The sequence below is a fragment of the Plectropomus leopardus genome, chromosome 3 (assembly GCF_008729295.1).
Source record: "Plectropomus leopardus isolate mb chromosome 3, YSFRI_Pleo_2.0, whole genome shotgun sequence".
Classification (NCBI taxonomy): Eukaryota; Metazoa; Chordata; class Actinopteri; order Perciformes; family Serranidae; genus Plectropomus; species Plectropomus leopardus.
The window spans coordinates 11093793-11115434 of NC_056465.1; the positions used below are offsets into that span (position 1 = coordinate 11093793).

The following is a 21642-nucleotide window of genomic DNA, read 5'->3' on the forward strand; positions in this document are numbered from 1 at the left end:
TGCATGCCAACATTTTCATAACAAAAAAAGAACAGCCTGAAGTGAGACTCTTTCTCGTAGGATATGAAGAAATAGCAGGTTTGTGTATCAACTCCTTGTCAAACAAGAACAGGGGTGAAGTGCTCATCTTAAGCATTAAGTAATATGTAAGAAAACGTTCAGTCTCAAAGTTGCCATTGGCTGTTGGCACCCAGAATTAAACTATTTTTTCTCAATGTATAGCAGTTGACTAGTCAAGATGCAGAGGCAGGAAAACATTCTTTCATTTTGTAGCTATAGTTTACTCATTTATGAAAAACTTGCCACGGTATGGACGGTGGTTGCATAAGCTTCAAAACCAGGGACAATTAAGCCTTGAACGTGAGTAACCATTCTCTACTGACCAGTTAACGGACTGCAGTGTTTCTAGCTCAGTCTGTTAGTACCAGATCAGTGTGTTAGGTACCACAACAAAGGGGTGATGAAAAATGGGGTTGGTAAGGAGCGATTCTGTTGGTACCATCCACAACTTCTCACAATGGAAACAAAAATAACCATTCTAATGTGTACCAAACTGAACTCAGCTGAACCGGACTGCTTGGTGGAAACTAGACTGAATATAATCCACACTCGAACAATAAGCGCATCATTGAGACATTACCATCTTTACCTTTATGTTTGCTTTCCCATCATATAATAGACACAAGAGGTCTCAAAATAACTGTTGGTCGTTATATACTTTCTGCAAAATATAAAAATAAATTTAGATCATACAGTGACATTTAAAGTAACAGCTTCACTATGCAGCTTCCTGTCCATCCTTTCTCAGCCATTTCACCCTCAGTAAGGGCTGTCAACTGGTACAAATGAAATCAGGAGTGTGTGATATTCAGCAAAGTGCTGATTATGTCTTTGAACTCTCGATTGACTGTCGTTACAACAAGATAGTGCAACTATGACGCTGTGAGAATATGATGATGAATTGGTGTTGCATAACTGCTGAAATATTACATAAACAGTGACAGCTAAACATTATAAATATAAGTGTTTTACAGCTATTTCCACAGACTAAACTGTACTCTTAATGTGGCCAGTTAGAGCTGTAACAGCTGTTTTTCTCCAGAAGAGGGAAGCATCTTATCACCATTTTAAGTAGTAAGACATTAACTCTGCTACCCCCTCTGAAGACCTGCCACACCCGATATTTTAATGTATTTTATGTGTCTGTTCTTTCAATGGATTGAAATATGTTTTACATTAGCCGTTGATACCTAACAGAATCATGGAAATGCTGTTAAAAGTTAGAGAAAGAATTGTCTGGCTGTGAGAAGGAATGTGATAGGGAAAGTGAGACTAAGTGCAATTTTTCCAAAGCTATCCAAACCACAGCATATCGCTTGCATGTTTTGTACAAGAGGTACAGGTACAAGCCTCAGGTGTCAGTATAATGTGCATTTCTTGTGTGTACAAGTGTGTGTGTGTGTGTGTGTGTGTGTGACAGAGCCATGTAAATGACTCCACAGGAATGCAGCTAGATTTACAATTGAGGTTGTGACTCTTATAATTACACACCTCCCTCGGATCAGATCCCTATCTCAGGTAATTTCATTTTCACCGTGTTTGTGTGAGTGCACGTGTGTGCGTGCACATTTTTGTGCATGCCACAGTCGCTTTAAACGTTACCATTAACAACCCTGTAGCAACCGAGGGTAACAGCCATGCAGCTTTGTCATTAGGGTGCTGGTGATTTATGTCTGTCGCTCCTCCAGATCTTATTAAGTGTCACTCTCTGTGTCGTCTGCCACACACTTTCTGCAATATTATCATCACATCAAACAGACAGAGAATCCAGACAGTCTGTAATCTGGCCAACAGCTCATTCACAGCAATGACAGTTTCCAATACATTCAGCAGGACAGCAGAAATATGGGGTGTGAGAACATGCTTTAGATGAGTAGCTGCTGTTGGATATCTTCTTCTCCACTTGAACACAAAGCACAATTCACAAGTTGTGATTTATGACTGAAACTGACATTGATTTGTACCTTTGCCAAATGGTAATAACAGGTAATTGGAGAGAAATTATCTTCTGTAGCTTCTGTAAGCTCTGCACAGAGTACTCAGCCCTGCATTAGTCATATCTGTGTACAGAAAGATACCAAATTGATGAAAGAGGCAAAAGATCTGATGTCTGTGAGTCCAATCAAGGGCACTGACTCTCACTAAAATTCTGCCAAATCGCTCATTCTGCTTGAACTCTTTCATTTTAACTGAACTTACCAATGCTAAAAGGCAGCCAAGCCAAGATAAATAAAGGCACCACCTCCTCACCTCTAGCCTCAGTAAATCTGATGGCAGTAAAGCATTAAGTGAGAATGATATCGGTTCAGCTTTCAACAGATGTACAGCTGCAGCTGGAAGAGTGTCTCATCCTGCAAATAAATAATAGCCCATACCCAACTCTGGATCCCTGCTCCTTTTTCAGCTTTTAACTGCTAGGCTGTAGATGTTAGACAGCTGATGGGTGAACAAACAGCATGAATCCTTTCTTCTCCGTCCTATCATGCCAGTTATTACAAAGCAGAGCCCATTAACAATTGATCTTACATATTTCACAGTCATAGTCTTGGAAACTGGCTCATGTGGTCCTTCTCCATTTGTGTTAGAGATTGCAGTGACCCTAATAAATATTTCGTTGTCCTACCTGTAACACATCCTGGAATTGCTAATCAGTAACAGATGAAGGCATTCCTCTTGGAGCACTCCACATTAGTTTACTTTTTAGAGTCATAGCCCCACCTCAGATGGTATTTTAGTTGCAAATTATTTCGACAATAGGAGTCCTGTATATGATAGTTTCATCAAAAACTTTTAATACAGTGGATTATTCTTTTACTTTTACAAAAATTGTCCTCGTAAAGAGTCAATATGGATGCCCGGAAATAGTTTTGGAGCTATTAATGTCATTGGTGTCAGTGTGCGAAGGTTTGGATAGTCCAGTCTGAATAGTGTGAATTTAACCCCAGTGCAGTTCACTAGTTATATAAATGACATTTCATCTGTGCTTAATTGTCAAATACATCTTAATGCAGATGATACACTATTATACTGTCTTCCTGATTCTGCTTAAGTAACTACAGAGAAATTACAACTCCTTTTCAAATGACTGCAAGATGTGAATTACCCATAAAGGTACTTAATGCAAATTACAATATTTACGCTGTACTCAGTATCTAGAGATATACAGGTAAGCTCATATGAAAGTAATTTGAACATCTCCGCTGTGACTGGTTTTAATATTGCAAAGGACACAAAATATCAAAACCTTAGTATCTGTCACCATGAGAAATGAACATTTAAATGTCTAAAAATTGTGTTAGTCACCAAAAAAGCATAGTTTCTGTCAGTTAGTTTCCCCAAGTTGTAAAAAAAAGTATTGTTGAAGTTGTTTTCCCCCTCAGTTCCTGAACATGGGGATATAATCTATAGAAATCTTCCTTCGGGTCCTTACACTCTGTGTACCATTAAGCTCTTGGATTCATTACTGGAGATAATTACAATACCCACCACTGCATTTTTCATGATTAGGTCGGTTGGTCTTTCTTTACTGTGAGCCACAATAACCCTTGGTGATTACTTATCTACAAATGTCTTCTTGGAAAATTGCCATCTTGTGTGTATCTTTTAAGGCTCTGGAAGGACTGACTGCTGCATTGTTGTTGCACTGGTTTTATGAAAAGATTTGCAAAGCCACTTAATACACTCCTTTCACTTCAAAGCCACATGTGATAAAGGGCTTATACCTGCCTGTGATGCTTTAATTGATTATGCTAATTATCTTGTTTGCTTTGTATCTTTTGATATCAGTTAGGTTATTTGTCAGTGTAACTGTTAATGTTGTGGGTGTTGTGGTGAAAAGGCACGTACGCTCAGCCAGCCTTGTATAAATAAAGGTCAAATCAATTGCCTGTCACTCGTGGCTTTATTGTTACTAATTAAGACACACATTTCTAGCTTTAATGAACATAAAGGAAAACATGACTATGTGTGAGGTGTTACCAGTCTTGGGAATGTAGCAGATTTTAGATGTGTGGTGTTGACTCTGATCCCCAAAATCTTTGCTGGAGTCTGAGGAATCTCGGGATTTCCCCTTGGGGCACAGTCTGTGGTTTTTAATTGAGCTTTTTTTTCATCCTCCCTCCTCACCCTCCTCTTTCCCTGTCATTTTCCCCCTCCTCTTTCCTCTCATAGTCTGTTCTTTCCATCGCCTTGGATTTTATTAATCAGTTAGTGGGGGGTTTGCTGAACCTTTCATCACGTGTTCAAGCTTAATATCCTGTTAGGACACTCAATCACTCTGTTTTGGGCATGTTGGTACATGCGGCATCATATCCTGTTTTTATCAGCCACGCTGTCTCATCCCAAACACACAATAGAGCACAATTCATTATTTACATTTAGCAGGGATGCACTGTATGCTCATTTGCTCTCCACTGGTTCATCTCTCTAATCAAGCAGTTTCCATGGTGATGCTGTTTGAAATGTTCCTTTTTTTTATATAGCACTTCAGAAGAGTTCCATGAGTTTTGCTCTCTCTCATAACATTAGAGGGTTAGCCAGCTAACTTAATCTTAACCCGGACTTTTTGAGTTCATAAGGCTTTTTGTGTAGTGTGGTTAACTTCCTCCGGAGCATGTTGTGATCAAATGATTTGAGAAAAACATGTCAATGGCCCACACAATACAAAAGAACTCACTGCTCCAGCTTACACGTGTGTTACAGGACCAGTGATGCACAAATAATAAATAGAAAAGCAACGATGCTCAGATATGTGATTCTTTCACAGGATGTCCATCAGTGGTTGCTTCAGTGTTGCCTATTGCACGCTTGTCTAGCACTTCAGAGTATTAGGCAAGCAGAATATCTCAAGTGTAATGATTTGCCCATACAGAGCCTTCATAGCTGCTGTAGTTTCACTATATAGACTACATCATAGCTGAAGATTGCCTCCTCAAATTGTAATTATTTTCTTTTTGAGTAAAGAAACCAGCTGAAGCTTCCCACTATGAGTCCCATTATAAAGTAAATGGAAGACAGTAAACACAGTTACTGTAGAATATATATTAAAGCAGAATATGGCTGATCATGGTCTATGTGACGCTGAACTATAAATCAGAACTTATGTAGCTGATTCCTGCGTGACATCTGTTAACCCACTGTGTCATAAATCCATGTTTGCACACTTGAAAGTAGCTCCCACTCACTTATGTGCACAGTGTTACAGTCAAACAGACCTTCATTGATTTCTTTTTTCCCATGGCCATTATGTTTAATCATTTACAGTGCAGTTTTTCTCCAGTAATCGTCACTGCATCGTGCAGCAGAAATTGTAATAATGCACCTCATCATGTAACATAAGAGCAAAGCTAGTAGCAATTATTTTTTCCCCATACCCACTCCAGGCTACTGGATTTGTTGAAAGTGTCAGATGTATAATGTTTAATTTATCTTGTTTAGTTCAGTCTCTATTGATTATATTCATTATAGTTGTGTGCTGTATACTTTTTCCGCACTCCATGATATTATTTTTGCCTCTCTAATGACCTTATTTTCCCACGAGGATTTGTAGTATTCACTCTCTCTGAAATTAAACATGCAGCTCTTGATCTGTTGATGTTGTGTGCCATTGGCTGCAGATTTAATTTGAACTTGCTCAAAGCTGGATTGGAAAACTTATCTTACTGAGACAGCTCATAAGCACTTCTGTGAGACCTGTTATAATGGATAGCTACTGTCAGGCTCCATGAAGCCAAAACACAAAGAGACTAAGCCAAAGTTGCTTTGGGAGTCAGGCCTCAGGACATGAACACTCTGACTTGAATAAGACGTTAACCAGGATATGACCTTTTATCAGAAAAAGCGCATGCATGAAAGCACCATCTGTGTGAGAATAAAGCAAAGATTCAATAAACTTAATTAAAGACTTGGTGCAAGTTTTTAGTGGGAACTGATTCCAGACCAGCAGGGTTAGCATGGCTCCAGAGGCAGGGGTCTTCATCACTACACCATCTCTTGGCATTAGTCAAGTCGGGTTTTTTATTTGGCTGACATCCACCATGCGTCTGCTCTCTGGTTCCCACAACCCTTTCCCCTTGTTGCCATAGCCAGAGTGTGTTTGTGTTTTCGGGGGTGTGGACTCGGTGGTTACTGAGTTGGTGGCTGATTGTATTAGCTAGCAAAGCTGGCTTGGAACTTGGAGGCTTGGAAAACTATGACTCATGAACTGTTGTTTCTTCTCTTTTGCCTTTTCTCTCATTTCATCTAGATTTTGATCCACCCACTGCAACCCCCCACACAGACAAAATGATGTGATACTTGTTTTTAGCCCACGACAGAGAGAAACATCAATATGCGAGATGGTCAAGGATGAAACTAGAAGATGGTGTTCATTTGCTACATTCAGCAAATCTACCAAATTTGTCATTTAATGAGTTTAGGTTTATATGTGCACAGATATTCCAAAAAAATAGCTATATAGAGCAGGTAAAGTTGAGTAAACCATCCAGAAGAAGCAGTTGGAAGAACATTTTTTACAAAGCTCATAGCTTAAAGATGCGGAAGGGCATTTGGGGAGCGCAGACTTTCCCCAAGGCCAAAGTCCTATCAGGTAGTGTTAACGAAGTAAAAAATAATTTGTGTATTTCCCCGTGATTCAAGTCTGCTCCAGATTTAATGGGTTCTTCCTTGGTCCATGCTACACCCTTCCACTCAGTTTCACGAAAATCGGGCCAGTAGTTTCCCAAGATCCTACTGAAAAAAATAGACAAGCCAACAGACAGACAACAGTCAATTTGCAATAGCTGTGACCTCCATGCTGAAGCCAGTCCCCTGGGCCAAAAACTCGGGCTGCCAAAGGGTGGGGAAATTTTTTTCGTGAGCGAGCAACCAACCGACAGAGAAAACTGCTGTTCAAAGCGAGCAAGAGGAATCGAAAACATGACCTCCTTGGTGGAGGTAATAAACAATCTCACATAGCAGTTAGAGCCACCTGTTGGGAGGTGAAACTTCTGCACCCGTGGAAGCAAAATATGCACACTGTATAGAGGGTGCTTGGAATCTAGTAACAAAGATCAGATTAAATTTACATCATTTAAATCCAACAATAAAATAAGAGAAGCTGTAACAAACGTACAATACACATGATTCAGAGTCTGAGACTGCCTGCACATGGCTTTTAATGTGAAGGTGGCTAAACTCATGACAGTACCATCAGTGCTAATAGTACTAACAACAACAACAGTCCTGACAGAGATAATTGTGTTGGGAATTGTGAGTCGCCATGACTTTAAGCAATAGCCACCGTATGAGCACAGTGCATAGCAGCGGCAGTTAGCCAGCCAGTGGGATAAACTCACAAGGACTCAAATGCACTAACATGCATGTGCGACTGAAGCAGCTACCACATCAAAGAACAGAGAAGTTTGGATTACAACACAGAGGTAGTGTGACTTCATTTTGTGCTCAGGATGCCATTACCTCACAATATATTTACTTAGAAAATACTTGTTTGCTGCTATATCACTCTCTGAATGTCGCATAGAGCTCCTGTAATACCACATAACTCCATATAAAAGACTGCCTTTGAAATTGTACTCAGTAAAAGTCAAGAAGTATAAGTAGTCAAATATAGTTAAAATTTTTAAAATTGAAGAGACATTTTATTCATGGAGGTGAATGAATCATTCAAAAACCTGTTCTTAATAGAAAATCTCCATGACTTCAACAAGGTGATAAAGATTAAGATCAGTGTGCCAGAAGATGAACTCATGTCACCACAGCTGAATGTCTCAAGTGACTCCGCAGCTTGAATACAAGTCTGTGCTCCTTTGTCTCATTTGCCAGGAGTTAACTTATTTTACTGTGTGTGTGTGTGTGTGTGTGTGTGTGTGTGTGTGTGTGTGTGTGTGCGTGTGTGTGCGCACGTGCGTGCGTGCATGTGTGCGTGTGTGTTCTTGCACATGAAGTGAATCACTAGGCTCTGACTGAACCCACTAGTATAGTGACTGTGGGAAAACTGGGGCAGGAGAGCAACACACATACATACACACACACACACACACACATTCAGAACTGGGACAGAAAGTACTTTATGTCTCTCTCTTGTTCTGTCTTTCTGTAGTTATGCAGGTCGTGTGGTTGGCAGCAGTTTAAAAGGCCAGAAGGAAAACCCAGAGATGACCGTCCGTAATACAGATCCTGTCCTGAAGGGGGCGAAGCAGAGGCTGGAACAGCTAACACAGGTACACACGCATGCTCACTTAAAATAAAAGGTGGGTGAGCTAAATGTAGGCTGATTCTCTCAATTTTCTGTATAAAACTCACCTTGTGGTGATTTCTCTTGCTTTCAATGAAGTTTATGTTCATGGGGTAATATTTAGCTTTTTGTGATGCTAACGACAAGGCCTACAGAGAGCAAAATTGATTCGCTGCTCAATCTTTCACAAACACTTTGATCCAGAGCAAGCAATCTTGATATAACCTTGAACCATATGTTCATGTTTCCCAGATTATGTTTTTGATAATTTTAGTGCCCCTATGTATGTATGTATGTGTGTGTATATATATGTACATATATATATATATATATATATATATATACCTTTCTATGTGTATAATATCCTTGCTATAAATAGTTCCCCAGAGGATAGCTCCCATTGTTTTGGTAGGGCCCTCTGACCTTTTACTTTAGCGCCACTGTCAGACAGAAATGTCAGGAAATCTAATGGGCAGATGGTCATGAAATTTGTCCCCAGAGACATTTTCCATTTCAGACACTTGAGCATTTCTCTCTTTATGCAGCATCATCATCAGGCCAAAATGTCAACTTTGCATCAGCATGAAATTTGTAACAAACATCATAATCTTATAGGCATTTCAGCGTGGCATAGACAGCGATGTATTGAGTTTTTATTTCACATAACGCTCTTCCCTCACGTGCTGAAGTCATCGTTTTTTCTCTTTGTCTTTAACCATTCAACAATAACGCAAGATGTGACATATCTTTGCATTGGGCTGGTGAACTAAATCATTCATTGATTCGTCTCTGTGCAGACTCTGCAGTAACCTCTTTTGTAAAATTGCATATTGAAGAACCTAAGTGTTGATTTAGAGGTAGATAAAGTCAGAGACAGATCTCTGTGTGATTTCATAGCTTTTACACATTAGCACTAAAATCTTATGTAGTCACCTTGGCTGTGACACCATGATGTATGAAAGTGGTTAGCATTCTGCAAGAATGTTTTAAACATCCCTTAATGAACAGAATTATTCATATCCAAACCTAAATAATGATGCTATTGTTAGTTTGATCTTTGGCGGTTATTATTGTACTGAAATACTGAGTTCAGCCTCTTGGTGTTTCTCTGAAGTGCGATGTAGTTGTGATGCACAGCTGCTAAAGCTAGCTGCAGGGGTCTGGTTTGTATGTGTGTTTGCGGTGTGTCTTCATCCTCATCTGGCTCTCAATCACTCGTTATCACCTCATGTGTGAACTGCTGCTTAATCCAATAAAGTTAAATGTCAGCAGTCTGAACAGATGCAGATAATAACATGCAATAATAAATGAATTAATTCAACAATTAAGCTGGATTTATGCAGCAATTTGAAAGCTCGGAACAGCATGGTAATACGGTGATGTAATTTGCATGAATGATTCATAAAATCATTGGAATATGATTTCATAAAACGATACATCAAGGTTATCCATAATGATGATTCATTATTTGTGCTAAGGACCATGTGGCTGTGTTTGGAGCACTTTCAAAACAGTCAGACAAGCTAATAGACAAACAGGAGGGCAGACAAGTAAACATACTAACTACATTTACATGCAAAACATTTTTACTTTTTTGCCCTCATTCTGAAAAAGACAATATTCCAAATTAGCCGTTAACATGGGAACTGAATATTCCCATAATATTCTAATATTCCCATTTACATGTCCACGCCATTCATGGCTTTGTTTGACAGGTGTCTAACGTGTCATTTATGACACCAAAATATGGAAAAGTGGAATGGCTAAAGCTGTTTGTGCCATTTTGCTTCTTTGCGGCAAAATTTTCATGGTTTGCCATGAATGGCAGACTTGTTGAACAGTCAAATTGGCTTGATATCCAAGTTTTTAATAATGTTTTAAAGTAGATGTGTTTGCTCTTCCAGACAGAAATATGGGCTTTGGGCATGTAGCTCTACCTCAGCCTTGCAAACAGTTGGCAAGGTGGTTTGTGAACAACACATAGAGCTGACTGTAAACAGGCCATGTGTTACAAACTGCAGCTGAAATCCCAACTGAGACGCAAATTCCAAATGCACTGTCCCAAGTACTGTCTGTCCAAAGAATGTTCCTAAAGCCAGTAATACCATAACATCTCACATGGCTTAATTGAATATAGCTAGATTTGAATTGAGGCCAAATTCAGAATATCCAAAATGACCTGTGTGAAGTTCATAGATCATTCAAAATAATATGCATTTGTTTGCATGTAAATGTATTCTCTGAGAAAAGGGCCAAACAAACAAATGACGATTAGAGCAGCAAAATGTATGTTATTTCACACTAACAGTATTATGTATTTTTGTTATTGTCAAAAATTTCATTGAAAGACCCAAAAAAAATGTTATACTTCACAACATTCTTAGCCAGTCTGTTTTACTTTAATAGTAATACTTGTATTTTAAAATAAGAAAAAGGGCATGAATTTCCTACAGCAACTGGGCAGTGAGATTTTTTTTGTTTTGTTTTTTTTTTAGCAAATTTTAGTCAAACAGGATGCATTTGTTGGGAACCAATTTTTAGCAGCAGATATGGAAAACATGTCACGCAGTACAATGATGTGGATCACTGATGTGATTTTAGTAGTTTTTGGACAACAATGGAGTTATTGGGCACAAAGGACCCACTCTGAGTGCTTTATTCCAAAGTCAAGAGAGGACATTGTAGTTTGTCAAGAAAACCTGATGAATTCTGTTAACCTAAGTGTTAGTGGTGTTTTTTTAATATCCATGAGGTGGAACATGCTATGGTTTATTTTCCTCTTTTTGCTGTTGAGGCTCTTTCTGTGCTCCGTCTAATTTTGGTGGTGAGTCCATTAATCTTGCTGCATTTACATGGAGGAAATGCCAAGTCAGCATCACCCCCCTCTGCCAGATACACATTACACATGCACAGTGCAATCACTTATGTATGTTTTTTAAGGCCCATTAATTCTATGTAAGCCATACATGTCCTGTTATTCCTTGATTTAAAGACTATTGAAGCTTCTGTGCATCTTCCATGCGCACAGACACACACTCAAACACTATGAGGATAGGAAAAGGAAGTTCAATGTTTTTGGACTTGCGGTGCATGCCTGCTGAATTGATGATGGTCATACTAATAGGCCACTGCATGAACCAAAGGAAAAACTCAACTTTAACACAGCTCATCTGCATTGCAAAGTATGTTCAGTGTGCAGTCCTTCCATCTTTTTGATAAATTGAGAGACTACAAGTCTTTGCACTCAAACAAACCCTGGGTGAAAGCACACACTGTGAGCCAGTATTGCTTTTGAACACATTTAGAATCACCTTTGGAAATTCAGGGCCTAGGCTGGGCTTTTTTTCATGCTGTAGCTGCCCCGGTACTTTCTCTGTGGGGGAAGCCATTTATCTGAGGCACACTCATTAATGCACACTATTTGGTAATAACTATTCATGCCTGACATGTGTGCCATTTACGCACACAGCTAGGATTAGAGGAGGAACAAAATACGATACAAGACAAAGAAGAATCCTTGGAATTTTAATTATTTAATCATCAGTGTTTTGGAAGTCTGTCTTTCTGTCTTTCCTTCCCTCTGTCTCTTATCTTTCACTGTCCCAATTTTGTATAATGTGTTAATTAGACCTTTGCAGCTGCGGGTAGTGTTTCACACGGGCTTTGTCCTCTGATGGGATTCAATTAGTGTAGCCACTCGCCTATCCTCGCAATTAAAATTTGTATATAAATGCTCAGCCAATAAGGATGAGCCTAATCAACCCCATGAGGGCTGTCCCTGTAGGAAAAGGGCAGTGGTTTCACCACTCCTTAAGTGACAGCAGAATACAGGATGTAGGGGTTTGGCATGTCTCAAATTCATACTGTAGACAAGCATTCCTGTTTTATACAGGCCTGCAGTTTATATTTTCTTTGTTTAAAAGAAAAGTTGATATTTGGGGAGATTAGATGAGAAGATTTAACTGATCTGTTGTACGAATGGTGTCTTTTAACCACGTGAAGTCATCTAAAAAAAAATACTTCTCTCAAGTGTCCAACCTCATGGCAACACTGAGACTCAACAAAGTTATGTAAGACAAAAAAAAGAAACATTTGCATTCAAAATCTTAGTCTCTTGATGTAATCTGAAATTTTGCAGAACCACTTAAATTCAAATTCAAAGCAGCTTTATTGACATGACCATATTCTAATATAGTATTGCCAAACCATATTCACTATCACATTTTTTTCTGGTGATATGGTTACTTGTTGACTAATGGAAAGCAGCAGTGACTATGTGTACGTGCACAAATTGCCCAGTTTTATGTGCTTATTCAGAAAAAGACAATACTCCTCATAAATTGTTTTCATGTCTAATGAAAACGAATAGTCCACTAACTAAGTGTACCATTTTAGTTGAATAGGATTTTGTGCAAAAACCTATTGATATACAAATCTTTCATATTGTTTTGAAGTAGGCATGTTTCTCTTTCACACCAGAAATGCAGGCTTTTCTTGTGAGCTTGCATCTCTACTTCAGCCTTGCAAACTGTGGCTAGCTGGTTTATGTACAACATATCAATGACAACGCACAGAGCGACTGTAAATGGGCAACAGGCCGTATGTCGCAAATTCCAACTGAGGAACAGATTCAGAATGCGCTGTATCCATGCCCAAAAAAAAAAACGAATATTACCAACATATCGTACACGTCTTAATCAGAAAATGATTCCAAAAAGGCTTGATTCGCAATATCTAAGTGTAACATACTGCTCACAGGACTAGTATCAAATTCAGAATCATTTCATATGCAGAATAATAGTAGAATATTGCATGCAAACTAATCAGTGGCTACAGAGTTTTAGAGGGTTAATCCTGATTTGCTGTAAACAATATTTTTTGCAATATTCTGTAAACACTGTAGTTTATATGTTTCTGATAATCTTTGAGATTTTGTAAAAAAAGTAAAAATACTGCCCACTATTAATCATTTATTTTGAATGGTACCTTGCAGATTTAAGTATGTCTCTTGGATAGCTGGATTTTTTCCCAAATAATATTACTGCTAATTGTCATCCCTCATTATTTTGAATTAATGTTGTCTTTCCTGTCCCTTATTTTGTAATATGCAAACAAAAAAAAGAGACCAAGAGCCCTCACCTTAGCCACTGCGTTTTTCTCCTGTCATTAATTAGATTGGACAGGCTGCTCTGAAGCTGCCACCCTTGAATAATTGACATGTTGCAGGCCTGTTGGTGTCAATGAAGAGTTTCTGTGCTACATGACCCAAATTATGTTTAACTTGTAGCCTTTCCACATGACTAAGAAAACACAGTCCTGGTGGAAACATTGCCGTAATGTGTTTTTGTCCTCCCTCAACCCTCATTTGCAGTCCGATGACATAATGTTGAATCACAGCACAGAGTCTGGTCCGTCTCCATGTCCCTTTGGACATGCTGTCATATATTAACCTTGATTCCCATTATTTCCAGTGGCTGCCCCACACTTACTGTACATGGAGGCCAGATGCCCCTCCTTGTCCAACCTGCATTTATCCATCCTACCTAAAGCATAGGTAGACAATATCATCAAGTGTTATTTTAAGATTGTAAAAAAAAAAAACAATTAGCACAATATATTCTCATGCAACAGTTTGTATGATATCCTGCAAAAATTTACACAAAACACTTCGTATGATATCTTACAAGTTAATGCCCCATGACTGATGACTTTACGTGCTTAGTGTTATGTAATTTCCATTAACTTACAGAGGTAAATAAGGTTAAGCCTCATTCCCACTGCACAGAAAGCTTGCTAACATCTGGCTTTTTAATGCAATGGAAATGCGTACGATCGGCATTCACACCCGGTCAAATGACTCTGCAGTAGACGAGGACTTTTATCGCCTCCTCCGTGTTTGAAAAACCCGCCTGCATGCACTAATTTTGGTGGAAAGGGGTATTGCTATGTTTTATCCTGGTAAAACCATCCTGATAACGTAAGCTCATTCTGTTTTGCACTGTAACAGTATGGAATCACTGCAGCCCCAAATACTTTAAGTGGACAGGAGTTCTCGCCTTAATAGGCAAACTCCAGCCAATCCTGACGTTAGCACTAGCCTGTATTACACAAATACGTTGTCAGTTAGTTGACAGTAACCTAAAACTTTTTTATATCACATAATTTTATTTCATATAATGCACATACAAATGAATATAAATATTATAAATATTTTACATTTATCACTTGTATGTGACGTGTTCCTCCTCAACAACAATCCCCATGAGGTTTTGCAATACACTTAAGTTGTCAGCATACTTTGGCATTTCTCATTTAGCAACCAGCTGCCTCTGGACTGCCGAATTCCAGATGTCCTTGTTGTCTGTCCGAAGCACCCACACAGCCACTGGTGTTCCAAGGTGTGCTTGTGCCACCCAAAGACGCAGCTGACACAACCAGAAATCAAATGATCTGCAACGCAGTGCAACTGTGGTTAAAAGATACATGCTGAGGACATAACTTATGATGATTCAAAGTTCACACAACTCTGGACACTGGTCTTTTGTGGAAAGTCCCTGGGGAAAGTCCTGTGTTTTGTGAACCACCACCCTAACTTGTGTCCTTATGGGGACCACTAAGGACCACTTCCTTCCTAACTTCCATCAGCGCATTGGTCACATAATTGCAGCCTTCCAAAAAACATTGGTTATGCACAGATTACTGGCTCGTGATGTATGAATTCTGTTGCATTGCTTTTAATAGGAAAACATATGAGCATTGCATGAGGACAAGATTAGCGATACCTTGCACTTTTTGGTCATTTACTCAAAATATGAAGCCATAGTCTAAGCTGAAATATCGTGCATGTAATCAAAGCAGGTTATAGCATTGTTTGTTAAACATATGTGTACTGCAGTATATTTATGTGTAAGTCTACTGCTGCACATTTTTTAGGGTTACACTGTAGAACAACTATTTGCCTGCTCAGTCAGCATATGTGTATCACAATTTATAGTAGCAACTTGTACCATATGTTATGTGTTAAGGGATTATATTTGCAATGCAGAGTTAAGCCATCCTTAAGTACTGCAAAGTATAATAGATTCTTGCTGTCAGGCAACAAGCAACTTGGGCAGGGAAAAACTACCATTACCCTGCATTACAATGAAGTTCTAAAAAGAAAGAAAAAAAAGAAATAAACTGAGCAATTATAAAATCCAACACTGTTGATTCTCAGTTTGGTCTTTTTTAGTATTTAATTTGCCAGACAGATTTCGCCATTGTAAGGTAACATAAATCATTGCGATAGATGTTACTATCTTGGTGGCATCAGCTTTGCTGTATACACAGAACTGTTATCTAAAATAAAATAGAATGAAATGTCAGTACCAGATATCTTTTCCTTTATAAAACTGGTGGCTGTTTGCCTTATCTCTGTTTTCTGGAATTTATATATTACCTACCTTGACTCCCTACAATACACATTCATCATACTGTGAACCAATTACATGGCTGTGTATATGTGTGAAAACCTAATAACTCCTGTTTTGGTTGTTTTACAGTTTCTTGCTTGGACAAACCGTTTGTGTTGTCCTTTATGAGTTCATCAAATTCTGCAAACATTGATTGAAACCGTGTCGAATTGATTTAAAAACTGAGTGGGTGTTTTTTTTTTTCCCCAATCCCTCATTAGTTGAACTTTATGAGACATGAGGCTTCCATCCGACAGCACGATTATGTAACATGCCACAGCATCCCCACTGTGACTTAACTGAGCAGTAGGGAATATGGATTCACGCAGAGACAGCATGACCTCAATTACCCTTTAGTGCACTCTCTGACCTGTGTGTGTGTGTGTGTGTGTATTTTCGTTCTTCAGTGTTTTTATACGTGTTTCTATGTTTGTGTAAAGATATTTCTGTAGCCACATGGTGCCTTTAGAGGGAAAAAAACATAACTTTTCTTTTTAAGCCCTGTGTGGCATTTCTCTTAAATGAGTTCTCTGGTATCATGATCATTCAAGTATTGTCAGAGCATCCTATATTGCTGACCTTTGATCCCATGAGGATTTAGGGGAATATAATGGAAGAAATGAAATGTAGTATAACAAGTATGTTTTCTTTAGGGAATAGTCACCTGAAAATAAAGAATTGTTATCATTTCATTTATATCTATATATCTATAGGAAGGGCATCCTCGTCCACGGAGACCCCCGTTTTGCACCATGATGTTTCTGCAGTGACCCTGAACAGACAAACCAAACACTGGCTCTAGATAGGGTCATTCGCATGTTTAGCACCTGCAACAGTAGTTAGCAGCCCTTCAACAACGAAAGCGCCAGAAAAACACACATTTTTTTTAAAAACTGAAAATTGCTTTACATAGTGTTTTCTCCAATTTTATGACCTGGTCTGTTTGTTTTGAAGAGGAGGAGACCTCAGAGGATGATTCGAGCTAAGGGTAAAAAACTCCTGAAAGTCTGGATCTTAAGTTATCATAAAAAATAGGTGAGCACACATTAGCAGGTGCTGGCTTGTGGTCCATCTGCAACAAGCCAAACAGTGTCGGAGAAACACTGATTTGTAACTGCTATATTCGGTGTCTTTACAGATTTAAGTAACCAGTTTTCTTTGTTTTGGAGAAGAAGTGACCTCTGCGGATTATTCCGCTCCCAGTAAAAACCTTCTGAGCACCAAAGTAATTCTAATTGGGATAAGTTTCATCAGATTGCAATCTGCAATCCTCCCAGCTAGATGCCTCTAAATATCCCCTGAATCCTAAACACTGTTCCTTAATTTGTTTGTAATGTTTGTGAATTCAAGCCTTTTTTCCTTTGCACTCACTGTAACCCAGACTCAGGTCAGCTAAATGTAGCTATACCAGCAGCTAAATGCTAACATTAGCATGCTAACATGTTCACAGTGACAAACATGTTTTGTCTGCACCAAATTTCATGGCAATCAGATAGTTGTTAAGAAATTTCAGTTTGGACCAAAGTGGTGTACAAACAGACCAACATTTTATCCATAGAGTCATTTGCATATGTGTGTTTGTTTTATTCAGGAGCTGTTAGTGGACCTCGGCTGGGCGAGCAAAACCAGAGGAAAGGTAGAGGAAGAGGAGGGAGGGAGCGCGCAGACAGAGAGAGGCAGCGGAGATGACTGCGATGATGAAGATGGCTGCGAAGCATCTGGTGGGGAGAACGGTAAGTCTCTCTCACACACACACACACGTAGACAAGCAATGATGCAAAAATTTAGGAACAAACATTAGCAAACATCCAGTACACCCACACATACATGTACACATGTGAATCTGTGCACACTTGCAAGCTTGTCTTTTTCTTGTGCAAATATATGGATTGTGATTCATACATAACACATCAGCATATACAGTATACACACACACACACACACACGCACACACACACACACACACACACACGTGCACACACACACACACACACACACACACACACACGGTTCATTGGCATGGCGGAGGTTTTAAAATGCTGCAGCCTCCACACATCTTGTGCCAGCAGGGAAATGCCCAGAGGGAGGGATAGTACTGAGAGATGGATTCAACTGTCCTCCCTCTCTCTCTCTTTTTATCTCTCTCTCTTGTTTCCTCTCTCTCTTTTTTTCCCATCTCTCTTTCTGCCGGTCTCAGCAGTTTATTTCCTCCTTGGATAAAGGATACACCACAACAACCAGGTCACCCCAAAAACAGAAATAGAAAAATAAACTCTAATTATTCATTTATCTCTTGACTTATTCACCGGGCTCGTGCTTATACATAATACATGGGTGTCACAGGGAGATCTGGGGACCTCAAGGAGCCTTGAGGCAATCCCATAGAGTGAATGTGGTTAAAATGTGCTCTAATTTAAATTGTTGATGAGAAAATGTTGCTCCATGTAGATGTTTATTGACCAAATTTCCACTGTTTAGCTCCTTCTCACCATGAGATTAGGGGAGGATTTAGCCAAAATAACAAGGGGGTTCTTTAAAAATTGTAATATCCTTATTAGTGTGATAAGTCTGTTTTAAGCAGTGCAGTAGTAGTAAAATAGTGGTAGTGGTAGCAGTAAAAAAAAATCAATCCAAATAAGAGCCTTGTAATATGAAAGGGTTTTGAATTATAACCTTTAGGCACCTAAACACTTTTTTAAAAAGTATTTTCTATTTAAATGATAAGACTCTAAAAGTTAAATACTCAAAAATGCAGTAACTTTACACCATTTAGTCAATCAGATCAGACAGTAATTCTTATGAAGCCACGTTCTGATTGGGGTGAGGAAAGTTCGTCACCAGGGTGCATCCGGAGTTTTAAAATTAGCAAGATCGTATTTTTCTGACCTGTAAAACTGTTTGTAAAATTGAATATTTTTTCCCAGTATTTTTAAATGATAGCATTTGTATTTTTTGTCAGTAGTTTTTGACTGATTCTGTTAGTGATTCAGATCGCCACAACAGAAGTACACCTGTGTCCAAAGAACTCATGTTAAAATGAAACTGATGCCATCTGCTATATATGCCCACAAAATGGCAAACCCATCTGTGGTTTCATTTTTTTTGTTAAACAGTCTGTAGCAATATATAGAAACATGTATGTGTGATCTATAAAAACTATAAAAAATACACATAGACTATAGCAAATATTTAATCAAATGAATAATTTCTTATTTTACTTGGTATTCTTGCCATAAACTGTTTTCTAATGTCAATTGTTATAGATACAGTATGTTGATGTTGGCCAATGTCAAGACTCTTTTTGATCATGTGAAGAGATAGTATTATTTACAGTAGCTCATTTAGGCACAAAATCTCGCACAAGGACTCATCATAAGTACCATATGGCACTGATCATTCCAGTGTAGCAGTGTGTTCATGTATGACCCTATCACATAGTTAAACAGCTATTTCAGAGAATTGGTTTAACCCTCTGAAATGTGGGCAAATTTGCTTAATTTCTTTCCAAAACATGGGAAGAAGACAATCAGCAATGAGAGAAGAAATAACCCAAAAATTAGCAAGAAATTAGATATTATGAATTACATAAAAATGTGTTAAAAATACATAAATGAATAAATAAAAAAATACATTAAAAAGAAAAAGAAAGTAAAACAAACAAACAAGGCAAAAATACTTGGAAAAAAATGCCAAAAAATTACAATAATCCAATTAACATATTTTTAAATATGTAATTATGATAACCATGGTTTATCCCTAGCTTTTTAAAAATATATTTTTAAAATCTACTAATTTCTTGCAATTTATGGAACATTAACGACTTTCTCATTGCCTTTTTTTTTTCAATAAGCACACCAATTTAAAGGTTTAACAACTTCTGAGAGGCATCTGAAAGCAGCTCAAAAAAACTGATGTCACGCCAGGTTTCAAAGGGTTAAAGGAGTTAACCATCAGTCTAAGCAGATGGTTTATGCAGATATTTTACATGTTGCAGCAACCTTCTTTTAAACTGCTATTAAACTGTTGGTACATAATATGCGCAAACAGATGCAGTATTTTGGCAAATATTAATGTCATCCCCAACCAGAAGTGTCAAGGACAAACAGTCCTCAACATACAAGCAGCGACACCCTCCTTTGTACGCTATGGAAAGCTTTACTGTCCACGTCTATCTTTAGCTGGAAAAACACATATGTTGATTAACTGGTCAACATACGAGAAGACCCCGGCCACGTTTGTAGTGACGGAACTTTCCATGACACCCAAGTGGTTTGTGGCTGGACTTTCTGTGGTCATACTGGTCATGACACATGTCGGTTATTTCCAGGTCAAACCAACAATGTCATAACAGTGTTTGTTAGTGGTGTTTTCTGTGGTTTCCAGACTACAGTTTACAGATGCTCTAGCTCCAACTGATTGATTGTCACGGTTTAGTAAACCAGGGCTCAGTCTTCTGCATCATCACCTTGTTACACATGATCAGAGGCCGCGTCACCCTCGTGAAACCGACACTCTGATGATGCCATTGGGTGGTCTTTTTTCCCGAGGGCAGGATGTAATAGGGTCAGATGTCATTGTCACATTAGTTATCACTGTACTGTCCTCGTCATTACTGGGGTCAGGAGTGTGTTTTTGTACAGTGACGCAAAGCGCAAGCTTGTTATGATCCTGAACTGTAGGTCAGTGGTTCCCAACCCCCCGGGCCCCCGGGCTGTGGACTGGTATCAAGCCATGGGACAACATTTGCTTCTAGGCCAAGAAGAAGCAGCATGGTTAGACAAAATAATCATTTGTATTGTGGTGCTTGAGTAGCTTGAGTTTCTCTGTGCTGTTTCTTTCTTCATTTCTCTTTGTTTAGCCTACAAGAAGATGCGGTAAAACTAGACTTCGGCCTTTAGTCAGGGTCAGGTTCTGTTATTTTCAAATGTAATTTATTAATAAATAAATTACATCTGAGTCAGTAATGTTTGCTTATATTTTTATCTCAGGTCTCTTTTGCAAAGGAGATATTGATCTCAATGAGTTTTCCTGATTGAAGATATGGCTCTATATGAAGTATGAAATACTGCAAAAATAGAGCTTTCGGGTTGGGTTTCCAGTCGGGTATGGTCAGGCTGATTTGAATCTCAGTTTTAAATGTGTGTAGAACTCTTGTGGTGTGTTTTAACAAGAAAACAAAAAAACAGAATCTCAGAGAGCTTGAGTGTTTCTTTGGAGCAGGTAGAAGTGACAAAGGCCCCAATGCATTTTATAATATCCACAGGCAGCCAGCTAACCCCACCTAGAGCACCAGTGAGTAGGCTGAAGTGGAGCAAATATGGAAAGCATTAGAGTAGATGAGTATCCAAAATAACACCATTTAGTCAAATGGGGGAATTATTTATTGTGCATTTGATAAAAGTAAAACTGCATTTAAGAGCTCATGCTGTAAAACTCTGGTAAGAGTTAACCAGAATTAGGGGAATTATAAACCACAGTATGTCAGCACTAACAACCGGAGATAATAGTCGATAGTTTGGTTCATGCACATAATTCATAGCCAAGATTTAAAAAATATTCACTTTGTTTGTACATCAGTATCACTGTTGAGTTAATAGTTGTGAATGTGTTCATGACAAGATCAAACATTCCTTTTTGGTGTCTTCTTCTCCATCACTCCCTCATTTAACAGCTCTTGATCCATTTATCATACCCTTTAGACTAACCTTGATGTGTCAGATCTGTGGAAGCTCACGCCTCCCGCTGGGCCTGGAACTGGTACATCGGCTATTTACAGAGAAAATTGCTAGTTATGATTTACTGAGCTGGTGGTGGCATGTGGGGATCGTGTCTCTCAAACCACAGTGAATTCCTGGAGAAAAGAAATCACAATAAAGTGTGACAAAAGGGGGATTTTCT

The 21642-nt window shown here is 38.7% G+C and overlaps 1 protein-coding gene across 1 annotated transcript in view; it reads left to right on the forward strand.

The window, feature by feature from the left end:
• LOC121941282 (glypican-5-like) overlaps positions 1-21642 on the forward strand; it is a 59310-nt gene that overhangs the window by 20822 nt on the left and 16846 nt on the right. The window contains exons 8-9 of the mRNA XM_042484040.1: positions 8159-8279; positions 17336-17477. Of these exons, the coding sequence (XP_042339974.1) occupies positions 8159-8279; positions 17336-17477 (263 nt within the window). The remainder of the gene's footprint in view (positions 1-8158; positions 8280-17335; positions 17478-21642) is intronic.